The sequence below is a fragment of the Limulus polyphemus genome, unplaced genomic scaffold, assembly GCF_000517525.1.
Source record: "Limulus polyphemus unplaced genomic scaffold, Limulus_polyphemus-2.1.2 Scaffold263, whole genome shotgun sequence".
NCBI classification, from domain to species: Eukaryota; Metazoa; Arthropoda; class Merostomata; order Xiphosura; family Limulidae; genus Limulus; species Limulus polyphemus.
In genome coordinates, this window is record NW_013665873.1 from 573,007 (window position 1) to 591,938 (window position 18,932).

The 18,932-nt window shown below is 32.0% G+C and overlaps 1 protein-coding gene across 2 annotated transcripts in view; it reads left to right on the plus strand.

Annotated features, from left to right (window-relative positions):
- LOC106456844 (RNA-binding protein 34-like) overlaps nt 1-9,021 on the plus strand; it is a 30,493-nt gene extending 21,472 nt beyond the window's left edge. Inside the window, exons 6-11 of one of the 2 annotated variants that reach the window (XM_013916212.2) lie at nt 192-235; nt 1,642-1,725; nt 2,042-2,145; nt 2,747-2,865; nt 7,282-7,383; nt 8,718-9,021. In XM_013916212.2, the coding sequence (XP_013771666.1) occupies nt 192-235; nt 1,642-1,725; nt 2,042-2,145; nt 2,747-2,865; nt 7,282-7,383; nt 8,718-8,906 (642 nt within the window). In that variant the 3' untranslated portion in view covers nt 8,907-9,021. The remainder of the gene's footprint in view (nt 1-191; nt 236-1,641; nt 1,726-2,041; nt 2,146-2,746; nt 2,866-7,281; nt 7,384-8,717) is intronic. The other variant, XM_013916214.2, reaches the window with a different exon arrangement.
- The last annotated feature ends 9,911 nt before the right edge of the window (nt 9,022-18,932 follow it).

The following is an 18,932-nucleotide window of genomic DNA, read 5'->3' on the forward strand; positions in this document are numbered from 1 at the left end:
ACGAGGTCGGACCAAGCCCGTGCTGAAACAGTTAAACAAAGTCTTCATCTTCAGTTGTTTGATTGTTTTCATATGAATTAAATAAATTAAGTTTCTGTAAACACTTTTTTTTCGTTATAATTAAAAGATGATGCACATTGAGAAATGTTTGAGTAATGAAAAAACCCTAAATTTGTAACTAATTTTTATAGATTCCAGTTCAACCAAAATTGCCGAAAAGAGTAGCAGTCATTAAGTAAGTGAAAAAAAAGTCTGAGTCTATTTATATATTCTAATGTAACAGTATTTAGGGATGATGTCTTTAAATAGTCCACCATCATCAGTTGTTTGATTCACTTTGCATCTTTATCTGTATGAAGGCAAATAAAGTACTTGAAAAATTGTCTAAATACCTGTTCTTCTGGCAGGTTGTTCATTTTATCAATTTGCAGTTTTATGCTACAGCTGCAATAGTATTATTGTGATGTTTTGTTGTAACAGTATTATTTTGTTATTATTTGCATACAAACAGTAGTTTCATACATCTAGGGTGATCAGATTGTTAAGTCATAAAGCTAGTACACACTCAAATTTTCAAGTCTTGAAACTAGGACCCCCAGACTTTTATAAACAATTATAAATAATAAATTATACAGATAATAAATATCAAATGAAAGGATATTTATACTGATATTATTGCTGTTACAGATATCTGTCCTATGAGGGAATGTTTTTTAATCAACTTCTTGTTGACCAGGAGTTTGTCCTAAAAATCTGAGGACTGTCCTTCGTGACTTGAAGATTATACATCAGTTGTGAACAGAAATGTTGTGTTTATTAAAACTGGAATATCCCTTTCTTTTTAGAGAAAATTATAAATGATCATGCAAATAATAATAATAAGGTGAAAATATTTTTACTTACATGCTGCCACACACACTTCACTGATTTGTGAAAATTTTTAATAACTTATTGGCCAGGAGTATGTTGTAAAAATTTAAATAATTACCATGTTCCTTCATGATTTACTTTACATAAGTTATTTATGTCTTGAAAATTGAATATTGGCTGTGAACAGCATCTGCCGTTTGTATTCAGTAATTGTCATTTGCTGCAGTATGACTTACAGCCTACTTCAGAGGAAGTAGTAAGGGCTATCTTTAGTATATCCAAGCTGTGTGGTAATTTCCCTATTTGGTAAAAAAGAATTGTCTGTTGAATGTTGGTTCATAGTCTTCAGAGGCTTAAAGTACTGACTAGGAGAATAAAAAACTTATTACTGATAAAAAATAAAGTATGAGACATTTGGGCATTTTTATCTTGGGAATCTTATCAGAAAATTGGGATGATGTCTGGTTACCCTAGATATATCTTATACTTTTTTCCAACAATTAGACAAATACAACTTAAAAAGTTTGTAGTGGAAGAATATTCTTTTTGTTCATACAGATTTTTATAAGAAAAACAAAAAAATTCAGTTTTTGAAAAGCATGTCATGTTTAGTAATATCTACTTACATGCTCAGTGGAAATGGAATAAACTTGCATATTTTAGGAAAATATACTTGAAACTTCAGGTTTAAAAAACTGCTGTCATTTATTACAGAATTAGTTGCATAAATTTTCACTACTGATAGCATTTGTTCAAAATGTTTATTTTCAGGCATACTTTTCACCCAGAGAGAAATAACATTAATGCTTACGTAGTTTTCAATAGTATTCAGAGTGCTGAGGAGGCTGTCAGTCTGTATGTATTTTACTTTTTTCTGAATTTATAAACAAGTTTGTTTTAAGCAACTCATCAAAATTCCCTCAAAATAATAGGTGCACCTTAAGAGATTGAGATTAGAACAATAACGAAGATGATTTGTAAAAGTATTTAATGTACAATTAAATTACTATTGTCATACAAATAGAAAGAACTTTTTCTATTTCTTTAAGTTTCTAAGGTTAATCAAAAACAGGTAAAGTATATTTGAATACCATAATATTTATTGCTAATTTAAGTTAATTGATTGGCATATTGATATGGAACAATATAATTTTTATTGTTTTTTTTCCAGTAATGGAACTTTATTTAAAGGTTATCATCTGAGGGTGGACAGAGTTATAGGTGGTCAGCAACATGATCAGAAACGATCCATTTTTGTTGGAAACCTTCCTTTCAGTAAGTACTTGTTTATGCATAAGAAAACTATGCTTTATTTGTCAGTAATCACATTTATTTAATCCTGTGTTTCAAATCAAAAAATTTGCTTATTATCATGGCATATTGCACCTATTAAAGTTCAGATATAGCCGTGAAGAGTGAAAAGTATTAGTTTGAACATCATTCCTTTAATTGTTGATAACTCTTGAAACACTTGACAGTTTTTAAGATGTTGGTATATCTGAGAAGCTTGTGGTATGTAAAATATTTTTAGTTGATTTCATTTAATTAAGATAAGTTTTGCATGTACTTTTATTATAGTCATAATTGTTAAGTGTTATTTTTTTGTGTACAATACAGATATACAAGTTTTTTAGTTCAAAAGTATGAGAAAGAAAAAATGGTTTATGTAAGATTCTGTAAATGGTTGACTTTACTTTTCATATTTTTTTGTTGGCTTTACTTTTCCAAAACATATTAAAATGTTGTCCTTTATTTGTGTATTAATGTCAAATGATTACACATGTAACATTGTTTTGTTAGTTTCTCCAAAGATAGAAGATAATGTAAAGAATATCAAAAACACTACTGTAAATTGCCAATCTTTCTCTTCCTCTAGATGCTGAAGAGGAAGAATTGTATAGTTTCTTCAGTGAGTGTGGTGATATTGCAGGTGTTCGTATTGTTCGAGACCCTCTCAGTGGGCTGGGGAAGGGCTTTGGATTCATTTTGTTTAAGGTTTGGTTTATAGGCTTTTGTTTTGCTTACCTGAAAGTTATCTAATAGTTGATTTTGTTCTAGTGTTGAATTAAGATTCCATGATATTGTTTTCCTTCTCACACATAATGGTATATTGTGAAACATATTCAATTTATTTACCATTTGGGACAGTACCTCTGTGAAATGTTACTTTAGGGAGCACTGAACTGATTGCCACATGTTTTATGTATAAAGTGTTCCAAAATGCGACATTAATTTCTTGACAACCTAATATAATAAAACATTCATTATTTAATCTGAATAGTTTACATGCAAGGTTATTTTTATTTTGAGTATAAAAAATACTATTTCTTATCTCACAGTTTTCACATTTCATTTGCATAATCTCTAGAACCTCCTAAATGAATATCAAAAGTTTTTAAGGTAATTTTTTTATATTTTGTTTTTCAATTTTCTCTATTGTATCATTAACTCCAGATATCATCATTAACGTAAAGTGCAATAAAATGTTTGAAATTAAGAAATAGAAGTAAGTATGTACATTTTAAATTTTTGAAGAATAGTTTTCATATTTCTTGTTGTCATATGCATAATTTCATATCTTTATCTTTTTACTTGTAGTTTATTTTTAATTTTCCTTTCCAATTCTTTGTCTTTTATTCATTATCCCAAGATCCACAACATGTCCCACTCGGTGCTCAGTTGCTTATTGTAGGGTGAGTCTCATGCACAAATTCCAAACACTTACGCTCGTGCACGTGAATGATGCCACCTTGCTTAAACATTTTGGTAAGCCAAACTACAACAAGTTAAATGTATAAAAAGTCATAAACATTTCAAATGTACATTTTTAAACACAAATAATACAAAATTAATAAAGATATAAATGTAAATCCTAAATGCAATATAATTGTTTGGCAAACTAATACATATAAGGCAAGAAACACTTGCCAAACATTACATACCTCTCAAAAGAACAATAGACTAAGCTTATTTTGTATTTCTTACAACAGATCCATACACAGATAGATTCATTGAAGTCAGCTTGTATAACTTTCGATCGAATCTTGTGTGGAGGTAAACTCTCTCTCTGTTACATTTATAGAAAAGTGGTTTAATTCAATTTTGAATATAACTCAGTAAAATCTCATGACATGCACAGAAAGGGGTTTAAAGATTCATTGAAGTCAGCTTGTATAACTTTCCATCGAATCTTGGGTGGAGGTAAACTCTCTTTGTTCATGACCCAAATGCGTATCAAGAAGAAAGAAAATGTTGAACAACGTGGGAACAAGAAAACAACCTTGCTTGATGCCACTCCTGATTTGAAATGGTTCGGAGGTATTTCCATCAGAATTGAGGGTGCTATTAATATCTGTGTAGAAGGATCGGATGATGTGGAGAAGTTCTGTTGGACAGCCAATTATCTGAAGCATTTGGAAAAAACCTTTGCTGCTTATTAAGTCAGAGGCTTTTGTCAAATCTATGAAGGCTATGTAGAGGGATCTTTTTTTGTTCCTTGCATTTTTCATTAATCTTCCAGAGTAAAGAGATCATATCGACAATGAATTTTTCAGCTCTTAAGCCACACTGATACTCAGGGTACACACATAGTCTGCAAGAACTAGAAGGCTTCACAAGACAACTTGAGCAAAGACTTTGCCAATGATACTAAGAAGTGAGATGCCTCTGTAATTATTACATGTGCTTCGTTTGCCTGTATTCTTGTCCTGTGGTACTGTTCCCTCCTTTCAACAGCAGGTGAAGAGTTCCTTGAACTGAGGCACTAAGATTTCTTTTCAGCACTTAGCAACTTCTGCTGGTGTACTGTCTTTACTTGGAGCCTTACCACTGGCCAGTGCATTTATTGCCATGCCTTTTTTTTTGTTTGCTGGTTGGAATGCAGTCTAGCTTCTTCAGTGTGAGTAAATCAGCTAGTGCAGATAAAAGACTTTTCAGACACCTCATTCTCCAGCGAGTAAATTTCAAAGTAGTATTTTACCCATTGCTCCATCTGTTTCTTCTTATCTGTGGTGATCTCACCTGTTTTTGACTTTAGCAGGGCTGACTTCATAGTTGGTTTTCCAATTCCCTCATACATTCCTCTGATATTCCCAGTGTCAGTGTTCTTCCACAACTTTAACCAATAGTTGTTTGCACAGTGTTTGGATGTCTTTTGTATGTTATGTCTGGCTTCTTTCAGTTCTTTCTTGTGATTTAGGTATGCCCTTTGTTTTTCTTCAAAAAGTGGAGCCATTTCCTGGAAGTTGGCTTCAAACCAGTCGTGGTTCTTTCTGACTTTGTGACCAAAAGTTGATAAAGCTGTGTCATAAACAGTAGTTTTCAAAAGCTGCCACTTTTCATCTACTGTTTCACCAGATGGGAACTCTTCAGTTACTTCTTCCAATGCCAGGGAAAACTCAACTGCTTTCTGAAGGTGTGCTGTGCTGACCATGTTGAGTCTTGGTAAGCCTGGATGTTAGCAGCGATAGATTTTCTTAGGCTTTACCCACACTACAATGATGACAAGAGAGTGGTCTGTATCACAGTCAACACAATGGTAAGTCTTGGTGAGAAATACGTTGTTAAGGGTACTTCTTCTGGTGATGATGAGATCAAGATGGTGCCAATGGCCTGACCTTGGATGTTTCCTGGAGACTTTAAGGCATGATAATGTCTGAAAGAAAGAATTGGTAATGCACAGAGTATGGGGTATGCAGAGCTCTAATACTCTTTGCCTGCTGTCGTTCATGTTTCCAATGTTATTAGAGCCAAGACACAAAAGGCAGGGCTCCCTGTCTGCATAAATCTTGGCATTGACGTCTCCAAGTAGATTTCAACTTTCTGTGCTGGGATCTTTGGTGCTAACTTCCAGCAGTTCTTCATAGAATTTGCCTTTGGTTTCAACAGAGGAGTGAAAGGTTGGAACATATGCATTCACAAGGGTAACAAAGCTATCTATCTGATGTTGTGAATATTCTCTTCATGCCTTAATCAGTATTATTTAGATTTAAAATCTAATAATGTTTTATAAGTAAAACTCATTTCTTGACAGGATCCTTCATGCCCTCATTAGTTTGATTTAGACTTAAAAATGTAACAGTTTATAATGAAATTTTTATAGGGTCTAGGACTAGAATAAACTTAAACTTCATTTAACTCTTTCTTTACAGGCAGTTTCTCTGCATAACACAAGGTTTTACTAAGTTGTCTTTGAAATTTAATTAAAGTCCTTTTTATCATGGTATACAGATAAACTTGGCATCAAAACATAGCAAATAATCTATATTTCAATATTATACAAGTTTTAAGTTCTTATCTTTATAAGGCAGTATTTAAAAAATATCCTCAATTTCCCCTAGTATGGGAATTGACATTTGTTCTCTGGGCATTCCCTCTTTAATATATTTACCACACATCTAAAATGTACAAAATTTAACTTAAATTACTCATTATAATATTCTCATCACTCAGAGAAAGCATAATTTTTATAGACTTCAGTATTATTTGGTTATAGAGCCATAAAATAGAAAATCAGACCCCTCTTGTCACACCCACCTGTCACATCCTCTTTTTTACAAATCAATATTTCTCTCTGATCTTTAATACTATATTATTTATAATCAATAGAGAGCCAAAGTTTTAACTATCAAATAGATATTATTTTCATTACAGATAATTGTCTATTTTGCTTCAGTTCAAATTTTATTCCCATAGCAAACTTTGATGAACTTATCCAAATTTTTAATGGCTCTTGTTGTCTAGTTAGAAAGCCAGAAAAGTTGTAGTAGTTATAGGACATTATATGCTTTTTACATGTTGTTATTCTGTGTTTTTGGTGCATTATTTAATTAAATAAAAAAAAAAAAGTAGGGTTAAGATTCATCAACAGTCAACAGCAAAATAAAAGGCCCAGGTAAGTACTATATATTTTTATTTTCATGTGTGTTCTTTATTTACTATTATGAAAGTAATTAAAATATAAAAGTTAGAAACTTTTTAGGCTAGATAAGGATAGATTAAGTAAAATAAAGAAAAATTATAATAATAATAATAATAGTAACACAATTTCATGAGGTGTGCTCGCGAGTAGCTCATGCATTACTGTTATTCGATAAGGTAACATAGGTTACACAGTCGCTAAGTGATTTACAACTTTTGTGGTGGGAATATTATTTAGACATAATTTTAAAGCTATTTAGGATGGACAAATGTAGTTTCATGTTACAATTTGAAGTTATTCTAGAAAGAAAAATGGTAATTAGGATTTATTTCAAAAATTTTTTTTATGGTGGTTACGAGGTCAGTAAATTGACCAACCTCATGTAGAGTTAGGGAAGAGAAAATAACTAACTGCACAATAGTTGGCACTCTCAAGAGATGTACTATTAACAGCATATTTGAGACTTTCTAATATATTTTTTCTTCTTTCAGACTTTAGATTCTGTGATGTTGGCTTTGGAATTAAATGGGAGGGAGTTCAAGGACAGAAAGATAAGAGTTGTTCGAGCAATGAAGAGGGAAAAGAAACACTCAATATTCTTTTTGTGGTTTTTTAAGATCTTTATATGTTTAAAGCATGGTTAAAAGGCTAAAAAACAAGTCTCACATTGCAATAATAGATATATAATACAGCTATGAGAGAGAGAGATAGAACTTGTAGTCAATATTTCAACGAAATAATGATATTATTATTATATGGAAAAATTGTTTAATGAAAGCAATCAATGCCTGTAAAGCATGGTTAAAAGGCTAAAAAACAAGTCTCACATTGCAATAATAGATATATAATACAGCTATGAGAGAGAGAGATAGAACTTGGTGGTCAATATTTCAATGAAATAACCATATTATTATTATATGGAAAATTGTTTAATGAAAGCAGTTAATGCAGTATCTCTATCATTGAGATGTTTTAATGGTTTTCATATATTCATGTTAACTTTGTGTTAGTTTCATTTGCTATATATTGAAAATGAATTACAATAGGGCTTCTCTGCATGAAAGTTTATCAATATCATAAGGTCTGGGCTCTGATACAGTCATTCTTACTATTAGTAAAATGTGGCTTCAGCATGTTTCCTTGCCAGTTTTAAATGGAGACAAGAAACAAAGATCTTTTGAACAGTAGAAAATATTTTGGAAGTAGAGGTACAAAGGATATAAATACTGGAAATACTTTACCTTTGTCTAAATCATAGGGGAACTTTCATTTTAATTTATCAGAGTCACTGAAGATGATGGAAAATTTCATTCCCAAGTATTCTAATTAGAAATCTAACAGTAGGTTAACAATTAAAGTACAAAAGAAGCACAAGTCTGACATAACGAAATCTTTACACCGTTTTAAGCTGTAAAGATCGGAACTATAATTTACGTGTAGAAGTGTAAAGGTAACAGAATTTGGTTTTCATTAATTATCTTCATCAAGTGTGATAAAGGCTCTTATCATGCAAAGGCCAGAAAAAGTTTGATAGTTATAGGGCATTATGTGCTTTTTGTGTTATTATTCTGTGTTCTTGGGTGAATTATTTAATTAAATAGAAAATTTGTGGGTTTGGGCTGAAATGCATGATCAAAGTGTAGCAATATTGCTGACAAATGTTTCATGTAATTTAACCCAAAGGTCATAAAGAGCATAAAATTTGTAGTGCTTCTTCTGAAAAACAAATTAAATATAAACTACACGTTATGATTTTACAGACAAAATTTATCTATAAACCTCAGTTTATAATTGGAAAAACTATGGTAAATGAGTAAATAAATATAAAGATTTGGATATAATCTTTCATAAGTTATAAATAAGTGAGAAAGTTAAAATGGTGTTGTATTTTCTGCTTATCTTCAAAGTAAGTACTTAACAGTTCTACAGCCATGATGTACCTTCTGCCAAAAAGAAGATATCGAGAAAATCATTATCACGGACGTTTCAGGGCAGCAGAGCACAACAGAGGGAAAAAAAGAAGAAAATTAAGAAAATTCTCAAAAACAGGGCCAAGAAAAAGCAAAAGAAAATGGCTACTAAGAAACCTAATATTGTAAAGGATAAGAAGACCTAGTAAAGACGAAATATTTTAGAAATGAAATTTTGACTTCTTAAATGTTAATTCTGTATAAAATGAAAGTTTTTAGTTACTAAAAACTGATGAAGAAATAAAGATTTTAGATATTAAATTGTATAATTCAGGTTGTTTAACATATTTTATGTATATTCTTGTCACAAAATTATGCAATTGATTTACAGTTGCAGTTCCTACAGAATTGTAAACTGTTTCATTTGTATATTTGTGGAGATTCCTTGTGGCTCAGGAGTAAGCATGAGGGCTTATAACCATGAAATTGGGAGATCAATCGCTGCAATGGACACTGTATAGATAGCTTTATTCTCATGAGAGTTTTAGAAAGATTAACCCTTTTGCTATGGGTAGGCCAAGTGTGCATCTCATGAACTTTTAGAGAGTCACTCTCAAAATATAATTGAACTATTTTGTTATCATTGTACATGAATAAACTTGGTATTGAAGAATAGTTAGTGAATCAAATGTTAATGTTATATGAGCATGAATTTCTTAATTTTGTAAGGAAATATTTAAACAAATCCTCAATTTCTCCCAGTATGAGAACTGTGACATTTGTTTTCTAGGTGTTCTCTCTTCTGTAATTAACTTTCAGAAGTACGGAATTTGATGTAAGTTGCTCATTATAATATAGATATTACATAGACAAGGCATAATTTTTATAGCCTTCAATATTATTTGTTTATAGTCATAAACTAGAAAATCAGACCCACTTGCCATGCCCACTTGTCACAAATTGTCATTAGTTCTCTGACGTTTTATATTATTTATAATTAATAGAAAGCCAAGGTTTAACTTGTCAAATGACATATTATGTTACGTTGTTTTCCGTACAGAGAATTGTCTGTTTCTTCTTCAGTTTGAAATTTTCTGTTGTAGTCTTCAGATTGAGACGCTCAAGGTAAGATTTAAAGGTTTTTATGCTAAAGTTAGAAAGCCTGCAAAATTGAAATAGTTATAGGACATTGTTTGCTTTGCGTGTGTTGTTATTCTGTGTTCTTAGATGCATTATTTAAGTAAATAAAAATTTAGTGTACTAGTACTATGATTATAAAAAGTAGGCTTAAACTTCATCGGCAACTGACAGCTAAAAAGGAAAGGGTCTCAGGTAAGTAATATATATCATTTTTCATGTACATTATTTGTTTAGTATTATAAAATTAACTAAAATGTAAACATTAGAAGCTTATTAGGTAGAATAGGGTTAGATTAGATAGTATAATGAAGAAAATAAAAAATAATTTTTCATCAGGTATGCTTTTTGAACAGCTCATGCATTACAAAATTCAGTATGGTAATGTGGACCACACATTTGCTGTATAGTAAGATTATTAGTTTGACACTGGTCAAAGGGCAATAAAATAAATGTATAAACAGATGTAAACTGTTACAAGTTTTAAGCTATTTAAAACAAACAATTGTAGTATCCAGTTACAATTTGCAGTCATTCTAGAAAGAAAAAAGGGTAATTTAGATTTAGTATTTATTTTTTTGTGGTTATAACAAGGTCATTCAAATCAACCAAATGCGTATAGAGTTAGTTTGGAGAAAGTAACAGATGAAGTATAAAGTTTTACTGAAAACAAATTGTTTGATGTTTATTTAGGAGGTTTTAGAGATTATACAAGTGAAATGTGACTATTTTCAGCTGAAAAAAGTATTTTTAATCTTAACATGAAGATCACTTTGAACTCTAAGCAGTCAACACTTACTCCATATATTCATGGATAAATTTTTAGCAAAATACTTAATTAAAAAATGATTTTTTGTGTACAAAATATGTATAACGTTTACTGAAAGCTTCCCAAACTTTGTGAAGATACACAAAATCTATTAAAACTTAGTGTGGAAATTTTGACGGTCACTTTGGGATTACAAACTCGATCAAATGGACTGAGGCCATAGTGATAGGGTTAATGAGTAAAAACTAGATGCGAAATATTTACTAAAATTTAGTAACCAGTTTATTTTCAAATTTCTATTTATCAAAATATATAATTTTTAACTTTTATTTTATTACATGAAACAAGTAATTGCAACTTTGAATATATTAACATTTATTGGCTGAAAAAAGTTACTTTGTAGAAAAAAACAAAGAATGGTGTATCTTTATATACTATTTCATGCACAATGTGAATCTGAGAATTTGTGTATATGACCTTTTCCTTCAAAAGGTACTCTGCCTGTTGGAGCCATCAGTGCACTAAAGTAATGCTCAAATCCCACTATTCAGTTAGACAAGGGTAACTCAAGGACTCTTACTAGATGACTAGTTGTCTTCCCTCTAATATGTTAGTTGAAAGTTAGAGAAGATCATCTGCAGATATCCCTTTTGTAGGTTTGTGCATAAATTCTGATATAACTACTACATCTATGTATGCATCAACAGGTTAAACACTAAAACATAACCACAATTTTATATGTATCAACAATTTCAGTACTCAAACATAGATAGCAACATTTCATATATCCGTTCATTCGGCACAAAAACATGAACCACAAATTTACATATACCAACTACTTAAGCACATAAACATGGACCACAAATTTACATATACCAAGAAATTCAGCACTGAAACATATACCACTGCTTTATATGTATTCACTGATTCAGCCCTGAAACACAACTCAAGATTTTATATATATATATCCTCTTATTTAGCACCGAAACACAGTCTGCTATGTTTCATGTACCCCTTTTATTAAGCAGTGGAAGAAAGACAAAGATTTTACAGCTATCCACTTATTTCCCACTTAAAGGCATACTACAATTTAACGTATATGAACAGATTCAGAACCATAACATATACTATAAATTTACATGTATCCACTGATTCAGCTGTGACACATACACCACATCTTTACATATACTGATACATATATCACAATATTATATGTATCAACAAATGCAGCACCAAAACAAATCATAACTATATGTGTATCCATTGACCCAGCATTAAAATATCCACCATAACTTTACATTTATACACTGATTCATTACTAAAACACAGCCCTCAACTTCACGTTTATCCATTGATGCAGAGCTTTATATGAACCCACTGATTCAGTATAAAAACACAGACTATAAATTGAAATATATCAACTTATTCAGCATTGGAACACAGAACACAACCATACATGTATACACTAATTCAGCACTGAAACATATAACTATACATGTATTCACTGATTCAGCAGTGAAACAAACCCTAGAACTTTATAAACTTAATTACATCGGTAGTGATAAAAAAAAAAACTGTAATATTTGATTCTCAAACGTTAGGCTTAACAGTGTTGGCAATAAGCCACTGGTATTTAGTATTGAGTGTTTATTTTCAGGCTACAAATACAATGATTAAGACCAGTGTAGGAGTTAAGCATTCACAGTTTCTTAGGTGTGATGGGTGCAATGAGTGGATTTTATCGGGGAACTCTGGACTTGTATATATTTTTATGGAAGCTTGTAGTGAAGATGTGCAACTTGTATGTAAAGTTTGTAGGTTGAAGAAGAAGGTAGAGTCAATCCTAATTAAAGTAGAGGCAATAGATAAAGAGAAGCATAAACTGTGGGAAATGGCAGAAGGATTTCTAGTATAAGCTTTTACATGCAAGGGATACATCAGCTAACAATGACTTTCACGAAGTTAGTGAGAGAATTATTAGGGCTAAAAGTGGTGGATTTAATTGTAAAAAGCCTATTCTATTGAGTAACAGATTTCAGCCCTTGGCTTGTGCAGATGAGGAACTACTGGAGGGAAGGAAAACCAAAGGGACAGAGAAGGATGTGGATGATAAACTTAAGGAGATTATAGTTATAGGTGATTCCTTGACAAGGCATGTTGATAGGATAGTCTTTGGAGAAAAAAATTAGATTATGCTACCCAGGGGCACAGGTGGAGGATATAACTGACAGAACAAGAGATATAATATAGCGGCTAGCAATGGTGCAATTTTTGTTGTGCATGTTGGAGCTAATGTGAGAAAAGGTAAGTCAAAGGAGCTAATTAATGTAAAATTTAACACTGATGATTTCTTTAAATATATTAAGGGTAATCAGAATGTTAGGATAAGGGTAGGACCCTTGAGGAATGATAAAGGAAGGCTTGTATCTGATGGATATGAGATGGCTGGGTTATTAAATTATGCTTTTTCTTCAGTTTTTACTGATGAAGATTTAAGCAGTATTCCTCCGTCTTGAACAATTGACAGATGGAAACAAGATTGAATAATATTATTGCATTCATTCTGAGCTTGGAAAGAAAATATTGGGAACATTAAAGAACGATAAGGCTCCTGGGCCAAATAATACTTACCTAAGGGTTTTTGAAGGAAGTTAAAGATTGGATAAGTGAACCATTTGCTACTATTTTTGTAAGCCCTTGAATAATGGGCAGGTGCCAGATGATTAAAATTAGCTAATGTCATTCCTGTTTTCAAGGGAGGTAATAAAAATTGTCCCAGTAATTATAGGCCTATTATTCTTACATCAATCGTGTTTTGGAAAGTCTGATAAAAGATGCTTTGCAATGTCATTTAACAAAGTTTAGAATTTCAATGGATAGTCAGCATGATTTCACTAATGGAAAATATTGCCTTACAAATCTTTTGACATTCTTTGAAAATGTTACTGCTTATGTAGATAAGGGTCATGGTGTAGATTTGTTGTATCTGAATTTTCAGTAAGCATTTGACAAGGTGCCACATAAAAGGCTAGTGAAAAAAAAATCTGTTGGTATGTGGGATAAGTTAGCTAATTGGATAGAAAATTGGCTGGATGGTAGAATGTAGAGGATTGTTTTAAATGGAGTTAATTCAAATTGGATTAATGTCGCAAGTAAGGTATCTTGGGGCTCAATCTTAAGGTCTTTGCTCTTTTTGGTTTACTTCAATGACACAGACGAAGAAATTGTCAATAAATTACTTGCATTTGCTGATGATATAAACGTTTTAATTATAATAAATGCAAGATAATATATGTGGGTTATCATCATTTGAATTATAAGTATAATTTGGATGGGAATACCTTTAACAGTTTATTAACAGTATGTATTTACTGATTCAAAACTTAAACATAAGCCACATCTTTCCAACTTTACTGTGTAGATGATGTAAAAAAATAGAATCTGTGATCATTAAAACTTTAATTGGAAGTTACCTTAGGGGGGAGATGCTTTAAGGAGTTATAGAAACTAAAGTTTAAAGGATGTATATAAATAGTTATGTTTAACCATTACTAGAAAATTATAATCTTACCTTTCTGTAGATAATTTCGTAAGTCTTTGTCTGGAGCTTGTTTCTTGTTGACTGAAACTGTTTGCATATAGGCTAAAAGCTTGATAAGTAATATTAGTACCATTTTCTATCTCTAGAACTTGTCATCTCGAAAAACGAATGTGTACTACAGGTAGGTCAGTGTAAACTCTTTCAACCCTATTGCTTAATTAGTCCGATGCATCCCAGCTGATGGCAAGTTAAGAAAGCTTGACCCTTGTGTAAAACCAAGTGATGTGTTCGCCTAAGGCTAAAACAAGTAGTGTTTTCGTTTCTATAAAACTGACAGACAAACCGGAAATTCTATTTTTGTATCTTTCAAAACTTCACTTTATGTACACTATAACATGTAAATTTATTAGTTAATTAAAGCATCCCATACATTTCTCACAAATTAACATAGTTTATAACCGAAAAAATTGGTGTATTTCGTAGTGTTCAGTAGTAAGTGAATCACTTTTGTTATATACAGTTGACAATCATAATATTCAAAGGACCTTTCATTATAAATCAAGTGATCATTATTTCGCATTTTATAAATCCAACACATTTACTGTTTACCATTATAATATATATTTTACAACAACAATGGATGTTATAAGGAGTTATAGAACCTGTTAACATTAATTTGTTGGTTAGAAGTTACTTTAATGAGAGGAAACTGTAAAAGAATTATAGAAATTGTAATTATTAAAACGTTAATTACATGTTACTTTAGCGGGAGGATAATGTGAAGAGTTACAGGAATTGTGTCCATTAAAACATTATTTAAAAATTCCTTTAGGTGAGTATGCCGTGAAGAGATATAGAAGCTATAGTCATTAAAATATGAGTTGCAAGTTTCTTTATGGGAAGAATGTTTCGAGTTATAAATCCTGTGATCATTAAAACATTAGTTACAACTTAGGAAAGGGGAGGATGTAATAAAATTGTGATCATCAAATAGTTAATTACAAGGTACTTTGAGGGGGGGGGGGTTATAGAGAGGTATTGAAACTGTGGCATTTAGTGCTCGAACATATACTTACCTTGACAGAAAGAGATTAGACTATGACGAACTTGACCATACCATACTTTCATTTACAGTTAAGAATATTAAATTGTGACATATACTTACTTTCGAAAGTTAAAATGATTCGACGGTGACAAACTCGAACATACCATATTTACCCTCACTTTTTTTTTTTAAAGTTAAAATATGACAGACCCGAACATTTATTTTTATAGTTAGAAAGCAGTGATGGTGACAAACCCGAAAATACCATATTTATCTTCAAAGTTTAGAGTGTGACGTATTCGAAGCATATACGAAACGTACAAAAATATTAAACACAAAAAATTCAACAATCCTCTGCTGCGAACAAATTTTCGAATTTGAATTTCTTGAATGGTGGTTTGGATAAGTAATCGAAATATCTTAAACAGAGAAAGTTTGTGATCCGATCAGTTTGTTCTTCTTGGGGTGTGGATATATATAGTCCGCAATGTTTTTCCCTTTTATCTTCTTGTTTTTTTTTTGTTTGTTTGTTTGTTTCTTTACCACCAGATAATTATGAATAGCAAACACTATAAACCAACAATGCGTACTTGAACTTACGCAAGTTTGTAGCGTTAAAATTCGAGGTTTGACCCCACAGCGTTGATAAACCATTGTCCTCTTTTGCATTAAAATGAATAACAAAAAAAGAAGTTTTTAAAGAACTGCTGCTTAACTATATACCGGGAGTTCAAAAGATGTACTGGTAAACAATTAGAAAGGAGTATAGAAGACGACGATAATTAAAACAGCTGATAAGCATTAAGAGTAAGGTCTAGTTTCACCTTCTGTCATCGACTTAGTAACCCAATAACACGCGACAAATATTAAAACCACTAATGATACACGTATAGAAGCAGATAAGGTAAACATTCTTACGAAATGGTTGGAAACAATCAATAGCTGTGTTACTCAAATGTAACAAAATCAATATGACGGCTACATTGTCAATACTGGTTATTGTTTTTGGTCTACAAGCACAGTGCCTGTATAGTTTACTGAAGGATGACGTTCATTCATCTGTGAATCGTTCGATATACACATTGTAAGTAGCCAGGGGATCTCTGGTAACACTTTCTATGTTATCTGTCAGTAGCCTGGGCATTCTGCTGACACTCTCCACACAGTAGGTCTTATGTTAAATTGATTTTCAACTAAATATTGTGGCATTACTTAGGTAACCTGGAACAGGTGCAGCATAGTGTCTGTACTACTTAATGTAGGGGCTTCTATTTTAATACTTTTAAACATTTTAAATAGAGAATGTCAAACCAGCCAACACCTTTGAGAATATTTACTTCCTTCAGTGGCCTGCTTATACGAAATTCTGACCTTATGGCTTAATCCAAGGTTTGTATGTATTTTATAGCAAAGTCACATCAGACTATCTGCTATGTCCTCCGAGGGAAATAAAACCCCCGATTTTAGCGTTGTAAATCCGTAGACTTACCGTTGTCCCACCGAGGACCCAAAGGTTGTAAGACAAACTTTGAAATGGTCGGATTTCGATTTTCTGTAGTACAGCCCTGTGTACGTATTTGGTATATGATGCATATTGATAGAACTTCTGAAGAACGTACTTCGGGATGTAATAAAGAAAGGGAAAAGAAATAAATACAATTTTACAGTAGAAGTACAGCGTTGAAAGTATCGGCAGGAAGTTGTTTCGTACATAAGAAATATTTATACTTTTGGCTTTGTTGTCTGACCAAATAATAGGACTTGACTGTCATACTTATTACCCAAGGCTCCAAAGTGTGAAGCGCTTTTCCTTCGGATTAAGTCTGAGTTCGCCCGTCCAAGTGATTATTAAAACTTATTTAAAATGCTAAAGCCATGGATTATTTTCAAAATTAAGCTTCTTTATAAACAGAATGACTTAAATAATTGGGTGTATAATGAGGAACTTAAAATCGGAAACTGAACATCAAGGTATAATTTGAAAGAAGAGGTTGTAATTGCACTATAAATCATTTTGGGTTGGTTTGGCTTTGATCTGTTAGAGGGAGACAATAAGTATGAATATTTTATCTATCAGAGAAGAACAAAGGTATACATTTTGCTGAATCTTTAACTAGGTTTTACTGATCTGTTAAAGAGGAATAATAGGTATATATACTCTACTGATCCGTTAGAGGGACAATGAGTATATATATTTTATTGGTCCGTTAGAGAGGGACAATAAGTATATATATTTTATTGGTGCTTTAGAGAGGGACAATAAGTATATATATATATATTATTGAGTCGTGAAAGATGGGTAGTAGTTATATATTTTATATTAAGTATTTACAAAATTTGGAAGCAGAGATAAAAGCATCAACATTAATGTTAAAAGAACTTCAAAAATGAATATTAGTTTGATCATCACATGAAAATATAGTAAAGCTTTCGATTAATTTATTAAGTTTATAATTAACTTTTATATATGAAACTAAATCTATTTTTACATGATGTTATAAATTTATCCAAACCACTATTTGATAAAAGGTGTGTCCGCTTATAAATATCGAATCGCAAGGTCGATTGCAACCAAACCAAATATGTTCTCCTAGTATACCACGAGAAGTGACTCAGGGGTGAATGTTCGAGTCTGATTCTCATATATCACCCCCAGAGGACCCTATAATTTCCCCGTGCGTTGTGTCCGTTTATAGCTGGCGACCCGTTCCCATTAAACTTGGCATGTATCCTTGTGACTCCCAGGAACGGCTCATCTTGATTGGGACCTGGATCCTTCTCGAGATCTGGGAGAGTCAGATGCTATGTATGCCTTTTCCTCACTCCAGCACTGATGATGATGTGATCCGTTTAAGTCGGCACAGTTAAGTTAAGAGCACTTTTAAATACTAAAGATCACATAAATGAGGGTTCTGTATTTGAAGTACGGTAGTAGTTAATAGTAGGGATCGACAAGGATTCCAAAGAATTCACGCGTCGAAAAACAACCCTATCGAATTCACAAGTGAAAAACCGACCATTGACATTACTGGTTATGATATATTATGTGGACATATACTAATAATACGCTAAAAAGGTCACTAACATTTCCGTTATAGTTATCAGGGACATGGCTATACTGAAAGTTTATAGATATTGTGTCAAGAAGTATCCAAGACAAAATAAATGCTGCAATGAAAAGTACGCAAACAAGTAAATTGCGATCCTTATAGCTCAATAAAGCAGAATAAATCTGCCAACCAAAGTAGGGATTGAAAATCGTCTTAAAATCTATCCAACTAGTATAACTTGTTGTATAATGTTTATTGTGGCATTTATTTAGTTTTGGATACTTCTTATAACCATTCTACGAATAACCAATGATCCCTACTTTCCGTTAAAATTATATATTTTTTCCTATTTACACAGCCTGGTCGCAAGTAAATAGACAACACCTTTTCAGAAAAAAATGAAAATTTTCAGTCATATTCACATGAATTGATATATTTATAATTTAATTAATATCTAGTAGATCTTCCTTTCGCTTCGTGGAGTTCGTTGATCCTTTGGGGCATCGTGAGAATCATCTCGTCAATTTTAGATTGTGGGATTTTCGCCCAATTTTGCTTCAAAACTTGGAGTAGGTCGCTCTTTGAAGTTGGTTTTTTTGGTTGTTTCTTGACTTGCCGGTCGAGTATGGCCCAGAGGTTTTCGATGGGGTTCATGTCAGGAGATTGGCTCGGCCAGAGCAGCTTCTGGAT